The sequence below is a fragment of the Brachycentrus maculatus genome, unplaced genomic scaffold (genome assembly GCF_059751285.1).
Source record: "Brachycentrus maculatus isolate JH-2025_06_01 unplaced genomic scaffold, ASM5975128v1 h1tg000257l, whole genome shotgun sequence".
Taxonomy (NCBI): Eukaryota; Metazoa; Arthropoda; class Insecta; order Trichoptera; family Brachycentridae; genus Brachycentrus; species Brachycentrus maculatus.
In genome coordinates this window covers 482,011-503,194 of record NW_028281008.1, presented here as the reverse complement: position 1 = coordinate 503,194, position 21,184 = coordinate 482,011, and the positions used below count along the sequence as shown (strand labels likewise).

Sequence of the window (21,184 nt, the reverse complement as noted above, 5' to 3'; positions counted from 1 at the left end):
GTACATGTACTTAAATTGGATTATTGGATAATGTGACAAGGTCGTGTATTTTTCATATTGTCAGAAAAGTAGTGCTTATTGTAGTTTACACGCGTACTTTATTGGAACACAACCAGTACCTACCCTACCTTACTGAGTATTGATTACCTTATCCCATTAACGACCTCTACTGCCTTCCCTGGTTTATAGATCTGTGCGCGCCACTGTGATGATGCATCACTTACAAAAAAATTGTGTCACCTTCATGATGAATCAAGGTGACACTATATTATTATGACAGGGTTTGTTAGCAATTATTGCTGGATTATTTCCTTGTTTGATTGTTTTATAATATAATATGGAAATTCGAGTATTTACAGGGCGTAAGACCTGTCATTGTTTGGTTTAAATGATCACTTTATACCTTGTGCAACTTTTGCCACTCTGTGAACAAACCCTCTAGATTTAAATCCAGTATTTGTAAACAGTGATTTGGATGTACTCAAAATATTGTTTGACTATCCCCATTTATTTAATTTTTCTCCTCAACAGGCACTAACCACAGCAGTTTGGTCCGTCCTCAAAGCAAAGCGGCGAATGCTTAAGTACCCCGATGGATTCATGGCTCACTTCTACATGATATCGGAGCAGATGTCTCCCCTCATGGCTTGGGGCTTCCTGGGACCCGATGACAACCTGCGGGAAACCTGTCTTTACTTCAAGGAGCAGATCGTTCAATGTCTCGTCGACATATTCAGCTTCCAGCGAACGAGATACAATTGTGTTGAAAATTTATCCGTCGACCTCAGCATTCACATTAAAAATAGGATCAATAACATCAGCCAAAAACTTTGTCCTCGCGGTCTATTTTAACTTTATTTTTCACCATTACTTATGGTACATGGGTATTTTAAGACTACTGAAGCATTTTTTCAGGTACAAGTAAATATTTCAAACTTATGACATATTTATCTCCAAATTATTTGCCAAAAATTAATTGATTTTGTTATGTTGCCGCTAAAGCAACGATATTAACACATTTCGGATGGGTATATTTTACGCCTGCGAACTGCTGGCGACAGGATTTGATAATTATTTACATATAGTTAAGACCTTAAAAATGTGATTGGTATATAATATTCATATAAAAACATTGGATAATTCCTTCTTTTCTCACTTTGAAATTAGGCCGGTGCAGAAGGTATAAATACCCCTCTTGTCCTTAAGCATCAATCAACCGAATGGGTACAAATACCTTACCCGTCTGAGGTGCGTTAAGAAAGGTATCTTTATTTTTTTCTTTTAAAATATATACATAGTATATTGAAAAACATATGCACAGCTACACTATATAATCGTTATTTTTATTCTCAATGCATGCTATCAAATAGACTGTGTATCCCTATAAGTAAATACTGTAAATCACACATTTAAACATATTGAAACATAATATTAATTCCACTTATCGATGCCCATTATCTTATTATATTATATTACCCAATATCACCCATTATCGTGGTTATTTATTACCTGAATGTAATATAATCAGCCAGGTGCCAGGGTGATATTAAATTGTTAATATTACAGTGAAAAACAGCCTTACCACTACTATCTGAAATAACTTACCACTATAATTTGAAAGCGCATATTCATAATAGAATTATATTATTAGAAACTAACTTTGTACTACATACTTTTATACAGTAACTGTTTAAGCTTTTCTCTAGCTACTACTTCTTTAGTCTTCTACTATATGGTGCATAGGGCGCCACATCGGATAGATGCGGTGTTTACTCAATTATTAATTATACAACGGCAAGGTGATCAGTCCTGTGCTCCAGATTCTTAGATCTAGGAGTGGGATGTGTATTATAGTATACAGGAGACGTAGGTTAATGAAGGAGCTCAAGGTGAAGAATGTCAATAATGTATAGGAAAAGAAATGGAGGAGGTATAGTTGGTAGGAAAAAGATATTAGCAGCAGCGGTCCGGGTACTCGGTGTTGCATACCCATACTTACATTAGCCTTTGTGACTTTAGACACTCCTGTAGGTTAAATCTCTCAAAGTAGACTTTTCTCAGAACTATAATGAAATATTACAAATCTTATAAAATATTAGGTGGAATATGTGTTTTAATCATGTTTTTTTTTATGAAATTGCTAATAATCTCTTATATTCTATAGTACGGCTAAAATGTGTATATTTCAATGTTCAAAAAATTGTTATTAAATCAAAAATCTAAGTTGTGATCAAAATATTTTTCTTTATGGTTTATAATTATAAAAAAAAAATTGTTGTAATTTACTTTAATATAAAATATTTTTGAAACAAAATCAATGATGACCTTATTACGTTTTCTTTCATATTGATAAGAAAACTATTTGATATAATTCGGACATTACCAAAATAGTTCTGGCAGTTTTTGATTAGCTTAGTTATTGAATCTATATGATATAAAATAACTATCTAGGATTTTATCTTGGAACTTTTTAATGCTTAGTCAAATGATTCATTTGGCAAGCTATTTTTATTTACCTTTAATGCCCCACTTTTTTTAAATCTTAATTTCATACATTTTATGAATATAAGTTGTTAAGTATTTTTAATCTTAGATTTTTACTGAAAATATTTGGTAAAAATTAAATTGACTGTTTATTTCTTTGATTATTCATAATTGTAATCTGTGTTTTTCAATTATCTTATGCATATGTAATCTTACAAATGTTTCAATATTAACCCACGATTAATAATATGTATGGAGATAAAATACACCTTCAAAATGGGATCCGACTTGCTTTCAGTTCTTCATTTTATTTTTACTTATGTAAGTGTGATCACTTATGGACTACATTCCACTTTATTACATGTAAATAATATTTTTGTGGCTCTGCTCTATGGCAGTAAAGAAAAACATTCAGTCTTTCTGTACTGTCAGCAGATAATGTACAAATGGTTATAGTTCTCTGACAGAACTTCGCATTTATTGCTAACAAAGGCAAATCAAACCTTCGTGCCTCAGAGTGTATGTGGCTTCCTTCAGTGTTACCATTATAATGGATGCATATCATAATCTATGCTTATATGGCACTTTAACTTTTCCATCGGCACAACTATGGTTTGTAGTAGTTGCGAATGAGACCGTACACAGTTTTTGGTACTACTATCACTAGTAGTACCAAGTATGTAGTTCTCTCATCGAAGTTGACCATGGGGAAATCAAAAAAATGTATCAAACCCTTATTAAACCATAATGTTGTATAAGACAATACATCATAGGTCCCAATGTGGGTGGTCCCGCCTCCCAGTGGTTGCTAGAGAGGTCTTCTAAAGACACTAGATGCTCTAGGAGACAGGAAAGAGGGTTGGGAAGTGGAATACACATGCGGGATAAAGCAATTGAACTATATTAATGACCAATAATGAATATCTGTGTGAACCGCCTTAAATCAGCCGAGTGGTATAAAAATAATATTTATTTGAAAAACCGATGCTTAAATAATATTTTTTTTACCTAGATGTTTGTATTATATTTTTTTAATTAATTGTGTAGGAATTTAGTACAAAATAGTTTCTATTTCTCTTAATATTTTTTATTATTTTTGTGGGGAAGGAAATATTCGATTGTTGACGTATTCAATATGTAGTTCAAAGTAATATTCCATCCTTTTTATCTTACATGAAATAACCGATGCAACCAATTATTGTACTCGTACTTCATTGTAGAATTGTATATTTCATAATATATCAGGTCTTCTTCTTCATCTTCTTGCTCAATGCTGAGCGTCGTGGTCTTCTGGAATGTCAGGCACTTGGTGCACAAGTCCTCTCCATTCTTCCCGGTCCTGGGCCAACTTGATGGCAGCGTTTAGCGAGGATCCGGTTAATTCCTTTATTTGGTCTGTCCATCTTGTTGGAGACCGTCCTCTTGCCCGCTTGCCTTCAACTGTACCTGTTACTACCAGTTTTTCAAGACTCTTCTCGTTCTTTCTGGCGATATGCCCAAAGTGCCCTATATATCAGGTAAACAAACATATTTCTGCTTTTTTGAAAGAAAGAATTTTCAAAATCAGTGAAATTTTCAGTTCTTCGTGTGCATGCATTTTTTGAGTATCATAAATCACTCAAAATAAATGCATTGTGGATGTCATTTTACTTTGATTTATTTAATGATTGATATTTTAACACCACTCATGAAAATTACTCGATTCAATAGAGTCTTTTTACATATATTTATTTATTTAAAAAAATTATTTTGTTTTCTTAAGAAACTTATGTTTTCTAAACACTCATTTAGAATTTCTTACAAAAGGACATTTTGCAAAGCTGTTGTTGCATTTTAATCACAATACTCCATATAAATATATATACGAACATGCTTTTGTGGGAGGATCTCACCATCTGAATACAGAGTAAAGGGATAGAACAGTGATTCCCAAAGTGGTCTATATGGACCCCCAGGAGGCAAATGATTTTTATTCATATCATTAAAGTCGCAAAAATGCACTGTAGATATTCAATATGTTCAAAACAATATCTATAATTCATGGAAAACCCCTATTCTTTTCATAGTTTTTATTACACTTTTTTAATGTTATGTGTTGAGTGGTTTTCACACTATTCAAGTAAATAAATAAAGCTTGTTTGACTCTATCAACTATCGTAAAATGTGCTTGCTATATTATCTACTTTTGTTATAGCCTATAGATCTGTGTGCACAAAATCTTGTAAAAATTTAGTTTTTTGTTGATTCGATTTTTGTTTTAAATCCTAAGACAAAAAGTTGCAATGCCTTGAATATCTGCTATGGTGAATATTTCATATTCATTCCTCTAATAAAATTAGATTAATATGTGCCACATTTATTTAACTTTTTCTTAAACTTTTTTGTAGTTAATATTAACATCTACATTTTAATATTTATAATTGTAAGTGCTATAATATTCTAATATACATTAAGTTGTTGTTTATTTTCCTTTTGTTTTATTTTAGGACTTTATTGTTTAATTAAAATATTTATAAAATCCATGCATTTATTATTCTTGAGCCTTACTTCTTATACTGTGGGTAAATTTTGTGTTGCAGAATAAAAAATTCTCCAATAAGAGCCTCCACCACTACATTTTATTCATAAAAATAATAATCCACTTGAAAGCATATATTTTCGCTGATTCATTTCTACTGATGAAATGGCCATTAGGGCATTAAATGGTGCCTTCTAAACTAAAAATATGTCATTTTGAATGACATATTTTTATAGTACAGTATGTCTTTTCTATAATTTGAGCCCCCCTTAATTCAAAAGATATTGAAATATTTTTTTATTTATATTTCATGTTTATCTGCTACAAATCAAATATAATTTCCTCGATTCCTTTCAAACTCAAATCAATTTGATTAAAATATCTAGGTTTGAGCCCAGTCTACTACAACTTGATTCTTTTATTTATCAGCAGGCCGCTGAGGCCTACATGAAAAATATGAAATATATTAGTTCTCTCAACATACAAGAAGCATCTTTTTATATAAATAAAAATAGGACTTTGGAATAAATAAATTTAAAAAATTTAAGTTTTGAGATAAAAATATGTATAAGTATTGCTTATTCTAATTTGTACAAAAAAATAAACTAAAAAAATAAGTAACGTGAGTAAATCTCAATTAGAATTCACTGCTGTATAGAACAATGGTCAGATAACCACTTCAAGAGGATAATTTTAGATTTACATCTCAAAAAAAATTAAGACGTTAAAAAAGTTAAATGTTTTTTCACATGTTGAATTAAAATACTTTCCTGTAAAAATATTACTTGTGATGCAATGGGCCTTCAAATATTTCTTCGCAACTCGGACTTGAATTCTAAAGCACCGTTTATATTCACAGAGTATGTAGAATATACGTAATATATAATCTAAGTATATAAAAGGATTTTCTTATGAATTTCTATATATAGAGAGACATCTGTTGCTTCAAACTAAAAACAGAGAGTGACAGTATATGGGGAACTAAATACATTTAAGATCCATAGACAATATCTCAGTGTTGTCAATAGTAAAAATATATTATTAAATAAAATAAAATAAATTTGAGCAGGGTGTACACAAGTGTGTGTGTATTTACAAGTTGAAAAAATAAAATGGATTACATTTTTAAAATAACGATACCTATTTAGTTTTTTGCAGTAAAGTGTACATATTATTTCATTTATTTTAACTGAATAAATAAAATTGAATTCAATAAAAAACTAAAATCTTTTCATTAAAAAAATTAAAAAAACCTTTTTTGAAAAGTATTGTTATTAATTCATAGCGCAAAAAACGACAAATTATATTCAAATTGTTCATTTATTCTTTTCGTACTTTGGCTTTCCGAATACGTATTATTACTATATTTGTAAAAAAATATATCTTTTACATTTGAACAATTTACTGATCGAAATACAGGATTTTAGTGTTATATATATTTTTATTTAGTGTATATTAGATAATTGCCTGCACCAAATTAATCAAATCGAATATATCAGAGTCCCTAGTTTGAAAGTTGTCTAGGAAAATACGAATGTGTGCAATTACAAATTTTTAAAAGACTTCGTCTATTTTTCATTTTTCAAATAACGAATTCGAAATCCCTATACGATATTTAAAAAAAAGCATATTTAAAAAATCGTTAACGAATCTTATTAGAAACCAGTATTAAATTAGCCTAACCCTGTTATATTAGAAGAGAGTAAGTAGGTGTGTTGTCTCCGGTCTTGTCTTGTCATACATTTTGTTTTATGGCGTAGCGAGAGGTGAGTTTCGGAAAACTTATTTCTTGTTTTTCAATTTCATTATTTGTATGTTGAGACGATTAGTAAATATTTTATTTAACTCTTACTCGGAATATTGTATTTTTTGGCATAGTAATAAAACACTTTGAATGAGTTTTCTAATACAGATTTTGTCACAATCGAGCTACCTTTCACTTTATAGGTTCGCTATTTCTAATATTTTCGGTTTACATTAAGTCATGCGCATGCTTTGTACATTTAACCCGCCTTATTTTGATCGTTACCAATTTAAATAATATTCATGCTTATGACACACTAGTGTTTACTTTTTGTCATCTTTAATTACGTATTCGCGCTATTTTATGATTATTTCGAATTTTGAAAATCTTTGTTCACTTGTTGATTTTGTTTGCAGGCCGCAGGTGAAGCAATGTCGACCACAAAAATGACACGCGTGGTGAAGAAACTTGAGGTTCCCAGACCGTTGAAAACATCTACTAGTTCCATACATTCCCGGAATTCTATAATGGATCTTAAAATTAATACAGGTACATAAATAACAACTAAAAATAATTGCGATGTAGATTAATTCCTTCTTCTTTTTTGATAAAAATTAGTCTAATATTTATTTTGCCATTGAATCATGAAAAGGTGAATTCGAAATAAGTTTTACGTATCATTATTTTCTTTTGAACACCAACATCAACTCAACCTCGACCAGCATAAAAAGAACCTTATAACAAGCGTCGATTACTTCTTCCACACTAATTTGGACTAAAGAAATAATAGTTTGAAGTTATACAGGTGTTTATTTCTACATTCATCCTCTAACTTAGAACTTCATTATCGTGCCACTGGCTTGGTTTACAGTAAAATAAGTACTGACAAGTATCGTTTGCTATATTGACCTCGAAATCAAACAACGTTTAGTTAATGGCCGATAAAAAAAATTGCAAACTGTTAGCTATTACTCTCGAGTTGCATCCCTTTGGAAGATGGCTAATGTTATAACCCTGGGCTAGTACCTGAAACCCGAACTGGTCACCTTGCCTTCACGTAATTGACAATCAAGACGACACTGAGCATGAGATTAAGAAGAAATAGAAGATATGTATTTGAATAAAGATTTTCCGTTTTCAGTTGACGATTTGATAGTTCTCACCCAAACAGTGGCGTGTGAGATATCGCTGGGCAACTATGACAGATGTTTTCAATCGAACGTCTCGCTGATGTACCAGCATCTGAAGAACCACGGTCCGCAGTTGGAGTCCATGTATAAAGATTTATTAGACAAGTTTTTCATCTTGTTCCGGAATGGTTCGCAAGATGAGAATCTGGATAAAAGGTCGAGACTACACCTGCTAGAACTTATAGAGTTACGTGCCAAGAATTGGCAAGAAACTGACAATATGAGTCTGTACTACAAGCACAGGGTCACTCATGCTGAGGTAATGTTCATATCACTATTGTCCCAATTCTAACCTTTACATTTTAACATTTTTTTGTTTATATGTTCCATCAATTTCTTAAAATGCAAGAAATTGTTTTCAAGTATGAAACTGAACAAGGGCAAACTGAGTGACAAAGTTCAGTAGAACATTAAATTTTCAGAAATCTTTTTGAAAAATGAAAATGTATTATTTTTATGCAAACATTCTCCAAGATGTAATTATCATCTGCTTAATGTATTTAATTCCATCTGGGCCTACTCTACAGGAGTCAGTAAAATCATTATAATTCAACCATCAAATGGATTTTATTTATTCTAAAAGTACACTTTACTGTATCCTTGATATGGAATTTAGCAAAGCGTATTTTTAAGATCGATAAATTCAACTTGATGATTAAATTACATTTTTACTCACTGCTGTAGACTAAGCGCAGAGTGAGTTACACAAAATACCGCACACTTAGTTTAGGCACACTTTTAGTGATTGTATAATTATGTTTTTGTAATTACTATTTTTATATTCCGCTTATTATTATCAAAATTTCAATACAAAAGTGATAGCAATAAAGGCACTCAACTGTATTATTAATTATTAAAATCTTCTCAAAAATATAAATTTGGATAATCAGTGGAAATTTTAAAATAGAATGTATGGTTTTATAGCCGACGCTTCTCGCTACCGCCGACATGATGGTGGGGATGGAGGTGCTGGCCCTGCCGCTGGGCTCGCCCCCCTGCAGCCCGGCGGCGCCGCCCCCCGGCGCCTGCGCGGCGCCCCCCTCCCCCGAGGCGCCCCCGCCACTGCTGCTGTCCCCCGGGGAAGTCATCAAGACCTCGGGCAAGTTCCCCAAGCCGACCAAGATACCGGGGAAGAACTATTCCAAAGACGAGGTGGTCATCAGGAACGCCGACTCTGGAAAAGGTGATGATTTTTACTTATTTACTCATTAAAAAAAAACATGTATTCTAGCTTTATTTTGAAAAAAAATTATAAATTTAATTTGTTACAGTATCATTTTTATTAATACTTTAAGTATAATGATATATAATATAATATAGATGGTTATATCATGAGTGCTACAAGCAATACAATTTATATCTGTTTTGAAAGGATGCAATATAAATGTGAATATAATTTTTATTAATTTTTTAGGTACTGTTTTTGCAGATATTTATTTTATCATAATATACTGTTTCATTTTACTTCACAAATGTACAAACATTAGATTGCTAATGGAATTGCATTAACCTACGTCTATTAAATATTTGTAATTTTTATTTTTAATGTTCGTTATACTGCCAATATCGATAACTTTGAAAAGTCTTTTGAGTTTTGACTCGCTGTAATCTCATTTTATGCAACAACAAAATATAATTAGATAATTTTTTTGAAGAGTTTAATTTTCACATTTATACAACCCTGTAAAATAGACTAGTTTTGAGATTGCTTATTATGCCATGTGAGCGATGATTTATTCATACAGTTGATTCCACTCAGTTGGACAGCTGCTTATTTTGGCCAAATATCACAGTCCTGATTTGCTCGATTAAGCAGAGTCAACAGTAAATAATATAGAAAATGTGCTATGCATACTTATTCCGATTTTAATAAATGTTAAATTTATGTCCTTAAATTTTATTCAGTTTTCCATTCACACAATAGTAAACCAATGAATTATTCGTAATTTAAAACTAATTGTGTCCTAGGGTAATCATAAAAACATACATTGTGAAACGTGCAATTACCACTTACCATATCATTGAACAAATATTATTTTTAAATTCTAAATTTTGCATCACTTAGCACTTTTTATATTTGCAATATGTAAATTTTTTTGCCGATATCAAATATGTACAACCTTGGCCACTGGAGCATTGGAATCATCGTAATTTCCTTTTTTTATCTAAATATGGTTATGATTTAGTATTTTGCTTAGGTTTTGTTTATATGTGTAGGAGTGTAACCCATTTTGTTTTGCAGTAATGGGTATCAAGGGTCGGCGTGTGCACATGATCGAGGAACTCAGCGATACAATAATTTCCTTTCAGAGAGGTAGGAGCCCGACCACCCTCGCCTGTGGCCGGACCTAACAACCGCCCGCGGGGTGGTGCATGTTTAATGCTAACGCTTGCCTTCCTCTGCCCCGACGACTTAATCTCGTCACCCGCATCGTGATTGTTTCTGCAAAAATACTCATACCCAGGGTTGCCATACTGCTGTCACCAAATTTCACTTTCCTTTCCTATTTTTAGACTGTAGAAATTCATTTGACCATTATTATCGTAATGAAATGTAAATGCTTTTTTAAGATAAGTGTTTCAAATAATTCACAAAAGACTGATTGATTTGAAACCCGGTGATTGGGTTCATACTGACTCAACACAGGCTTTGCCTATAGAGCCAAAATTGACATTTTCATAAAGTACTAAAAGAAACTACAAATATTGTATGTATGGCAACCCTTTTCATAATTCCATTTGGATTTTTATATGTAATGCTTCGGCTATATACACACGTGTTATCATCTGGTGGAGTATATAAAAATTGAAGCTTTTTCAAATAACTATCATTATGGGATATTAACTGAAGAATACTTTCTATTTGAGCTTGATTTTTTAACTGATTGAAATATTTGCTTGGTTATTACAGGATTACACTGCCTATAAAATTGAATAATAAAAACGGCAGTGAATACGCCTTAATTAAATTTACTTCACTTTTAATAATTATTTTTGTTGTTGTTATTTTGGTTGTGGTTGTTATTCTTTATTACTTTTGTCAATTTTTTCAAATTTTATTTTGCACTTCAGTTTTTTATTACTGAAACGTTAAATATATTTTTGATTCTGCACATTTCATATTTATCTTCTCTTATCTGCTCGCACAAGTTAAATATGACCTAGTAAATGCATCATAATGTAATATAAATAAACAACTAACAATATGAATTATGTAGTCAGATAACAAATTTTTAAAGATCGATTAACAAATATGGCATTTTTGGTTTTAAAATTATTTTGTTTCCAGTAAGTCCAGGAGCAAAAGAGAGACTTGTGCAAATTACTGGTCCTAATGAAGAAAATGTCAAGTTAGTGCTTTCAATATTTTACTATCATTATTGTAGTGTAGAACCTCCTCATGAGGCATCATTCTTGAGCCCTTCATCCTGAGCCCCTCTTTACTCGCATCATCTTTATTCCAACTTCCAATTCCAAAAACCTGGAGTGTCAGTCTTATTGCCTTGACCATCCATTTAACACTGTCATGCGGCACAGTTGGGTGTGGATAGCCAGAAAAGAATATAGCAGATTTTCACTTATAAGAACTTACTTAATCGATGATCGTGTTTTAAGCGTCACAATATTTGAAAACAAAAGAGAAGTTATTTCGATTCCGTGTTATGTCAACGGCTTCAAGAACCAGTCCGAAAAAGAGACCAATGGAAATTGTGACACCTTATAGGATTTTTTTACACCTTATTCAAAATTGTTACACCTATAGGAAATTGTTACAGCTTATAGGAAATTGTTACACCTTATCGGTTTATTTTGACTTATGAATGATAAATGTACACGTATCGTTGAAAAAAGATCTTGCAAGGTCCTTAAATTTGGAAAAATGCTTAGAATAATTTTTGATGAAATAATGATGCACTCTTAATTTTACTGTTTGCCAAATTTCTAGTCATGCCAAGCACTTGATCGGTGACACGATCCGCCGCAACGCGTCTCCTGTCCGCGCCGACGGCACGGGCGTGTTGCCGGCCGGCTCTAGCTCCTCGCTCAACTCCTCGGGCTCGGACGAGGGCCACCAGCACCTGCTGCACTCGGCCTCCACCACCGACGTGCTCGGCGAGTACCGCTACACCGTGGCCGTCGGGCCCAACCACTACATCAAGCTGATCGGAGACAACTTGCAGATCCTGAATGTGAGACACCCGCATGTGTTTTGTAATGTGCAATTTTATCAATAAGGTGGTTAGTTCTAAACCGGACCTTTATGAATTCTTTAAGGAGTAGGCATTTTGTACGCAGTGTAGATAATTTTAACTGTACTACATATTCGCTAAAAAACAAATATTAAATAAAATTTTAAAGACTAATAATTAATTTTTACTTTCTAAAATATGGTTTAACAAACGGTCTTAAAATGCAAACGGCGTTAGAAATAAATGTACAGAAGTAGGATTAAAGTTATTTTCAATACTTTTTTTTAAAAGAGAAATATTTGTGTTTTTATGATTTAAGAAATAGTTTAATTTCATACTATTTCTGGGAACCTAAGTGGCTTATTATAAAAAATACATATCAAATTGTGGTCAAGTGTGTTCGAACCCAGGAAATCTGAGTCAAGAGTCCGCGACACCAACCACGGGGGCACAACCCGACAGTAATAAAACTTAATTAAAGCTTTATGAAATACTTAGTGGAATCCCAGCCTTGGAGAGTTAGCATATTTTTAGTACCAAAATGTATTTAGTAAATATAATAAGCTTATGTTTAGGCAATTGTGATATTTGTAAAAAAAAAATAATATTCGGTCCTTGAAATATTGAATGAACAGACTTTATATGTCAACACAACGCCTATAGATGTGGGGATTTGTACTAGCGTAACATTAAAGTTTGTAATCTTGTATCTGTTCTCAGGAAGCAAAGGTTCTGCTCGACGAACGATTCGAAAATTTCAGCGAAGCCGAACTCCCGTCCGGAGAAATCGGAGACTTCTTCCGGCTCGGGCCTAAATCCATGGGCTCCCTATCCATGGTTCCCATCAAGGAGAATAATGGAAACAGCGACCTGTACAAGACCAACGGCTTGCCTTCGCCATCGGACGACGATGTGTTTGTGAAAAATTCTTCAGGTTATCTCTTATCTATGTTCCTTACATTAAATTGTTCTCATTAATTTCAATTTTTTTTTATCTCTAGTGGTTTGTTATTTATTTGGTGATGTCCATGTGCATTGTAATTTTTTAATAATTTACCTTACATTGTTTGTTAATCAAGTCATATTCTACAAACCTGAATTGGAATTATTTCAGTGATCTGTTAATAATATTTCATTTAAAGTTTTCTTTTCTGAATTTCAAAAGTTCAACCGAGGATTATTTATGTATTTGCAGAGGAAAGCAACTCTGAAATGTCACGTAGAATGCGGTTCTCGCGATCTTTGAGCTCCAGTGAAAAAAAACCAGGTCAGTAATGATTATATAATACAATAAATCCATAAATAATTTAATAAAATCAGCCGCACCATTTCTGTTTTCTAAAAAATAAAAATAATAACTGACATATTAAGCTGTCAATATTATTTTTGTAAATTTTTCTAGTGGTAGTTTCAGGTCAGTATTCACATACATACTATCTTACGGCCGCCCATACTTAGTGTTACCGATGCAAAGTGTATTCTCTACTTGAAAACATTAATCGCTTGAGTGTTTTATTAATTGTTTTTTGTTAGAAACCTCTTTTGTTCAAAATTATAAAATATGATTACCCACCATTATCCAACTAGTTTATTCAATTTTTCAACTAGCTATAACAGCTAATTGTACCCAAAAAAATACTTTGAATTGAATATATGATTGTTTATATCACATCCGATATAATATTATTGTAATTAAGTATCAATAGTGATTGGTTTTGCAGCGGAGCGGTCAGTAGGCAAGCTATCTTACTCGGTGGAGATGCTGTTGCACTATGCGGCCTCTCCGCTCAGCAAGCTCGCCCCGGCGTGCGCCTTGCCCAGTGAGATGTCACGCAAGGTAACCTCCCCCCTCGGCTCCTACCCCGCCTGCCTGGCAGGCCAGGCCCCCGTGCACGCCGCCAGTCCCTTCATGCGCCTGCGCCGCTTCTCCCTCACCCCGCACCCGCCCACCGACCTCACCACGCGCATGTTCCAGCCGCTCCCCGCCCCCGCCCCCGCCCCCGCCCCGCACGCCTTCCGCTACAACAACGACCGCCGGGACTACTACTCGCACATGCAGGAGTACGGCTGCAACGTCACCTACTAACTGCTTACTGCTTCCTGTCTAACCACACCGCACTCGGGGTGCTCGGAACTAAAGTACAACTACTTGTATTCTGATCCACAAATGATTTCTGAGATTTTTAAAGTTTTTCATAGTATGTTCAATGAAGTAAATATACAATGATTACATTTTACTAGAAATCTTATAGAATCAGCCATATAAGATGTAATGTGTTTTTTAATGTTGTCAAGAGATGTGAATGGCATACAGACACAATATTACCAAAATACATTGAATCTATATAAAACTGTTTAGATCCAATTGGCACAATTTAAATCCAATTGGCACAATTTAAATCCAATTGGCACAATTCAAAATAGTAAAAAAGCTTTTTAACGCCATCTAGTAGAACTTTTTTAAAATGCTCTATACCGGTATGCAGCTTTCGTGTCCGTGATACACTTCTTCCGAGCACTCCGTCTACTTGCACTGCTCTTAGTTGTTACCTCTCCCAGGAAAGGAATCCATCAGAATTAACGTGAAGGGTATAGTGCAATTATCCTGCCATCCGCTTCACGTTTAAGGACAAACCTTAAACGGGAACAAAACTTAAGTACAAATTATAACATAACCAAAGTGATATAGAGTAATGTAAAAGTAAATAAGGAATATTTAGTTACATTTTGTTCGATGCATTATGTAAATTTTATTTTCATGCGTTTAAACATGTGCTATTTTTATTGTTAAAGATGGTGTTGAATATATTTCAAATTTTTTATTTCTTTTGTTTAAATTTTTATTTAGGATGTAAAATATATTTTTGTATACAATACAAATATTTTAATTTGTCGTTTCTACTTATAGTTTTCATTGTTTATTACTTTCTCTGATTTTTAATGTTATTCATGTTTGAACACGCAAGATGCTGTGATTAAAAAGGTCTTCATTACACCGATCAAAAGTAATGTTAGGGTTTTTTCTATCCAAGATTGTATTCTTACATATTTATACTAAAGTAAAGTACATAGTATTTATAAATATAATATATAATATTATATATTATGGATAATGATGTAGGAATAATGTTGTACTTGTTGCATAAATTCTTCCAATTATGTCCTAAATACATCACAAACATTTTGTAAATGTTTCCTTCGGTGTATGAGGTAACATAATATAATTTTTTTTAAATTTTAAAAATGCTCGTAATAATAAATCCACAGTGGAAATATTTGAAGTGTGGTATGTAACTTTTTTTCTTTGTTAATTTGTGTTATAGTTGTATTTCTTTTTGTATGCAACTGGTTGTGGTTATGATTTATATTATGTATAAAAAAATCTTCGCTTTACTTGAATCTCAAATTGACCTTAATTGAGAACAATCAATCTTGCTTTTTTTGTTCTCAGTTTTTAATTAATGAATGTTAAATATGTTTCGATAAGTAAACATAGAAAACCTTTCTCACTAATTTGATTAATATTATCCTTTTATATTGCTACTAAAACTGATTGTTATAATACTCATATACTAATAGGTAAATAACAATTGTGATTAAAATAACCATGTTCCTTGTGGTGTAAATATGGTACGCCCGGCTTATTATTTTTAAATAGATTCTTATGACTAATATTTTTGTTTTATTTATTTTTAAATTGTCCATGTATATTTTAAACCATTATGTGGGAGCTCACTGTTATGCGAAAATAAATTTAACATTTTATTATATGACAGACTTCTCTCTAAATTATGCATAAAAATAATTGAATTGTTAACTACAATTCATTTTAAGCGTACAATGTTGCGTATTGACATGGTCACCAAAAAATGAGATTGTATTTACTCACATTGTCAGTTTTACAATACACATAAATAGTTTAAAAAGTTCTTTAAACCCTTATCTGCACCCGATGGTGCATAGCGCACTGCATCATATAAATGCAGTGTTATCTTGATTATTAACACATGAAGGAAAGGTGATCAGCCCTCCGCTTTTTAGGTACCAGTCCAGGGTAATATTGAATAAATATTATAGTGAAAAAATCACTTATATTTATTTAACCCCCATTGGGAATCAAACCCGGGACCTCCAGTATGGTAGCCGAGCGTGCTGATCATTATACTATAGAGGCGGACAAGTTACAAAATCAAAAAAACTTGAATGTTCAATTTATAAAAATAAGATAAATAAATCATCTCCTTCGTAAAAAAAAAATGTGTTCACTGGTTCACTGCTGATGTTATGGTTTTGCTAATAAAATTATACACAAATTAAACAGCTACAAAAAGATAATTTATACGGCCAGGTCTAATGGTTTGATTCTTATTTTTCTTATTCTTATTTTTTTTAACACAGTGCACTTAGTATTTGGAGAAAATAGCATGAAAAACAATTGGCACATTCTATGTATACTTGATTTTTAAGACATGATGCGGAAAATGCTTAAAAGCGTCTTAACATACTGTTGGCAGAGAGCGATAGATGCTTATAATCATTTTATTTGCTTGCTTTCGGTACATTGTACAGATCGGAGTTGGGTTTGCGGTTACATATGATTGAGTTATTTATGATTAGTAAACGACCCTAATTAGTATACTAATCAGGATCGGGGTTGATGAAAAAATCATTGAATAGTCCACCAACAATGTGTTAATAATAAAAACTTCAACTACGAGTACCTACATTATAGACTGTTTGAGAAATTAGCTGTTATAAACATATCATTAAAATTATTTAAGATTTATTATTTTCTAAAAAGCGTTAACAACAAAATTGACATATTTTCAAGATATATTAGATGTTTCAACATAGACGAGGCATCAAAGGGGGAATATGTACAATCGGCATACGAAGGGAATATAAAAGTCCGGGCATTCACAGGGTTTACGGCCAGCTTTGGCTGGCTTAAGGGATCACTTGGTGTACTGTGTTATGTTCACTGCCACAACAGGAGAGTAATATAATTTTTGTTTTTTTTTTTTAAATTTTTTAAAAGTAGTTCTGAATTTAAAACAAAATATACATAGGACTGCCCTTCTGATGTGCATATGTATCAAAGGGCTGTGAATAAACCTTATATAAAAAAAACAATATTTCTCAGACTCAAATAACATTAACCTGCATGGGATTAAACTATCAAGACTTGTACTAATACATACATGGTGCATTGTTTCAGTTGTAAGTATTGCTTTTATACATTTTATTATCACATAATTTTATACTGCCACACTTCTTCAGAGGCTGCACTAACTTCACAAGCTGCACTTACTCCAGAGACTAATACCTGCATTTAAATCAAATGGGAGAATATATAAGTATTTCACTATCCTCCGTGCAATATTCTACTGTGAAAATATTATACACACATATTTCAATTGAATACTAATTTTTTAGACCTAACTGGCTCTTTTTTGCTGCCAACAAACAGGGTGGAATTTGCAGGTGGAAAAGATATTGAATTTCTTTCAGTATTACTAGAATGTTCTTTACACCATGTTTCAGGCCCATACTGAACAATTTTACAAATGATCCGAGTATAATCTATAATCCTTGTAGAATTTTTTAAAAGCATATCCCATTTTCGTGTAAACTCATTTTCCATTTTAATTTTTCAATAAAATCTACAAAAAAGTAGTATTTTAAAATGCACAATGTTACCGGGATTTCAAAATGGCTATATATGCTGCGGGAAACCTACCTCTCTTTCTAGCAACATTGTAGTGATGGGAATCGTGCAATAAAAAATGTAGTCCAATTCACAACACCACATGTGCATTTATAGTACAATATTTTTGAGTTGAGGTGAACACCCCCCATTCCTACAAGAATTCTATGAGAGAAATTGAGATGACGATTTTAGAGATTTTAAAGGTTTTAAAAACTGAGGAAAAAAAAGCCTGGTTTTGCAATCTTATTTATTCTAATTGCTTAACTGATCTTTGCAAAATACATTCATTCAGATATAGATATAGGCCCTCTGATTAAAATGACAGTATTTAACTTTGTTTTTATGCTTCCATAACATTTGAACAGATTATCCATTCTAACCATTTTTAATCTTTTAACAGCAAGCCTGAGCGACAACAAGGCAAAAATTATCCGAGGTATGTTGTGTGAAATAATTACTAAACAATATATTATATTAATAACATTTTTCAATAGGTTTTTATTAAATCCAATGCTATTTTTAACTGCATTTTAAGAAAGTTGTTAGGTCCTTCCAATTTGAAGAACTCTGATGCCCATAATATGGTATTTATCTCACCTTATATTATTTTCTGATTTTTTACATATTGTATTTATTTTAGGTTGTGGGTGGTTTTTGATAGTTGCTAAATGTTTACAAAATATTTATTTTCTTAATAAACTCGGTCCTTCATATAGAGCATTGTTTCCCAAACAATCGATCGCAACCCATCAGTGGGTCGCAAGCGAATATTGAGTGGGCTCTCACCACTGCATACATGAATTTAAAAAAAGCAGGAAGTAATAAATTTGATATCTCATTAAGTTACATATTTATAATTCCTAAAAATTTTAATAAACTTACAACTAAGAGGTGGGTCCCAAGATTGGAAAATTTTGTCAGATGGGTTGGAGCCCAGTCAACTTTGGGAACCTATGATATAGAGGGTCCCTCAGGCTAGTGTTAGTGTATTTATTACATATTTTCAATTTTACAGAAATGCTTGGAGTTCAATGAAGAGCTTTATGCTGCACTCTGATTACAACATGTTCCAGAATATTGCAGTGCTTCGAAATGCCTTCTTTCTCCTAAGATAACTGCGAGAAAAAGTCTAAAAGACTATTTTTACTCGTAAAAAGTGTATAAGAATATTTCTTTCAATTTTTACAATTCAAAACTACTGCCAGGGATGTGACAGTTCTTTTTGATTTGTTGTCACACTCCTGTAAAAGTCAATTAAATTAGGAAATATTCATACACTTTTACACAAAACGACATAACTAAACGACTTAAAAACATAAGATTCACATATCTGAAAATCATTTTATATTTTGAACATTTAAATTTTATACTCCAGATCTATTTTACTAAAACACTTTTATAGACAGAAAGTTATATGTTATGCTAAAAGGGTGAAAAGGAAATATGATAATCAAAAGGAAATATCCTTAACTATTGAGTATGAATTACTTTAAGATATTATACATTATTATCTTTAGTGATTTAAATATGAAATTTTATTTTGATGATAAACAATTTCTAGGCAATTTCATTATGCTTTTGTAGCTATTTTAAATCCCCTTTTTCAGGCATAACTATTAGCAATATAAATTGTTTTATAAAAATATATTCATGCTGTCATTGATTATGGATGTATGGATAAGTTTTAATTTACCTTTTATCACTGCAGGTGATGAAGAATTCTATTAGGATATTCATTATAAAAGTATAATGAAATACAGAGGTGAATATTTAATATGACCTCGATTCCTTTGTAATATGCTATGTTTATATGGTTAAAACAAATCAAAATATGTCATTTTAAGATAAAGAGAATCGGAGGTTTTTCTCAACAATTGAATGAGTATGTATCTACCACCGGTATTTATTTCTGATTTTTTAAATTTGTTTATGTATTTGTAATATTTCTTCATGATACTATTTTAAATTAGTTGAAGAAACGCACTTAAAGAAAATAAAATCTGTTTATCTCAAAAGTAATATTTTTCGACTTGTTTGTATCGTATTCACATATGTAGTAGTAATATAAAGAATAATTTTGAATACTATTAGTTACTGTTTTAACATTTTACACAAATAACTACATATAACACAAAAATTCTTTTTTATGCAGTATATATTGTGTTGATAATACATACCTAATAATAATTTTAAGAATTTAGAAAAAATGTAATTTTAAGTTTGAGAGTTGTTGACAATTTGGAAACATTTATGAATAGCCATGTTAATAATTCTCAATCTTTTTTATGACCCGTTTTTACTAAAATATAAATTAAGAAAAATTTCTGTAAGTATGATAATTTTTCCACTACCCATTCTTTTGTTAACAATTATTGATAGGTATTATAAGAAAATAACTATCAGTTCCGCATGGCAATATGTAAGATGATTTTTTAATGATGAAACTAGTATTATGGCAGCATGTTTGCGGTGAATTTTATATGTTTTGTAAGGCACAATTGAAAGAATATTATTTATTGTAAATAATTATGCAAAAAATTGTATTTAAACTGAGAAGTACATATTTTATACGTTTGAAAAGTGTTGTTTTATAATGAAAGTTTATAAATTTTATATTAAGGGAAAGTTAAAGGTAGCTGTAACACTGGAATATTTTTGTGGATATATACATTTTCTATGCACCAGTATGATTAATTTATACCTTTTAAGCTAGAAAACATATATACTAACTATTTACAACTCATTAAACTAAATACCAATGTTTAATTTCATGAAAAATCCAGATGTTTCAACTGAACTTTGTCTAGTCTGAAACCATTGTAAATTAAAGGTCTGTTTTGAATTCAAGATTATCTACATTCAAAATATATAACCACAATTGATTTGATGAACTTGTCTCTCTATACGGCATTTACAAATGGAAAAAACATCATCGCCAAATTGTATTTTGCAAAAAAAATAACTTGAATTGATCTAAAACAGATCGTATTTATTATACAAAAATGTGATCTTTTTTAATGGTGCGGTATTTATTTTGTTAAGTTTTATAATTTTTCTCACAAAAAAAAACATTACCTTTTTTATTATTTTATATATATGTTTGAAAAACTTGATTTCTTTAACAAATAAATATTTAAAACATTTTCTATTCATTTAATGTCAATTTTTCATCCCATTGCATATTTGAATATCTTCTCTTCCGCCCTTAACCATACACAATGGTCAAAGGGCACTGCATCATTGACCCAATATTAAATTTATTGTTAGTTATGTGAAGGCAAGAGGATCAGCCCCGCAGTTCAGCTACCTGTATGGGGTAATATTGAATAATTATTACAGTGAAAATTT

The 21,184-nt window shown here is 31.7% G+C and overlaps 2 protein-coding genes across 9 annotated transcripts in view; both read left to right on the top strand.

Annotated features, from left to right (window-relative positions):
- Positions 1–4,980, top strand: part of Miga (mitoguardin) — a 149,435-nt gene extending 144,455 nt beyond the window's left edge. Inside the window, exons 9-10 of the mRNA XM_088265759.1 lie at positions 532–3,729; positions 4,002–4,980. Of these exons, the coding sequence (XP_088121885.1) occupies positions 532–852 (321 nt within the window). The 3' untranslated portion in view covers positions 853–3,729; positions 4,002–4,980. The remainder of the gene's footprint in view (positions 1–531; positions 3,730–4,001) is intronic.
- Positions 4,981–6,739: 1,759 nt separating this feature from the next.
- mxt (Eukaryotic translation initiation factor mextil) lies at positions 6,740–20,979 on the top strand. Of its 8 annotated transcripts, none has more exons than XM_088265748.1 (12): positions 6,740–6,768; positions 7,163–7,295; positions 7,888–8,195; positions 8,861–9,119; positions 10,179–10,250; positions 11,226–11,286; positions 11,883–12,126; positions 12,847–13,060; positions 13,322–13,393; positions 13,848–13,963; positions 18,237–18,272; positions 18,852–20,979. In XM_088265748.1, the coding sequence occupies exons 2-11, from the start codon at positions 7,178–7,180 to the stop codon at positions 18,243–18,245; spliced, it is 1,473 nt and encodes a 490-aa protein (XP_088121874.1). In that variant the 5' UTR covers positions 6,740–6,768; positions 7,163–7,177; the 3' UTR covers positions 18,246–18,272; positions 18,852–20,979. The 8 variants fall into 8 exon arrangements, with proteins under 8 accessions (XP_088121874.1, XP_088121873.1, XP_088121877.1 ...); XM_088265747.1 differs by having other exon boundaries at positions 13,833–13,963; positions 18,852–18,990; XM_088265751.1 differs by lacking the exon at positions 10,179–10,250.
- The last annotated feature ends 205 nt before the right edge of the window (positions 20,980–21,184 follow it).

Bases quoted from the DNA above. Each gene is read 5' to 3' on its own strand.
- mxt (XM_088265744.1), top strand. From the start codon at position 7,178: ATGTCGACCACAAAAATGACACGCGTGGTGAAGAAACTTGAGGTTCCC. The intron at 12,127-12,846 runs GTGAGACACCCG...ATCTGTTCTCAG, and splicing joins ACAACTTGCAGATCCTGAAT to GAAGCAAAGGTTCTGCTCGA. The intron at 13,061-13,321 runs GTTATCTCTTAT...ATGTATTTGCAG, and splicing joins GTTTGTGAAAAATTCTTCAG to AGGAAAGCAACTCTGAAATG.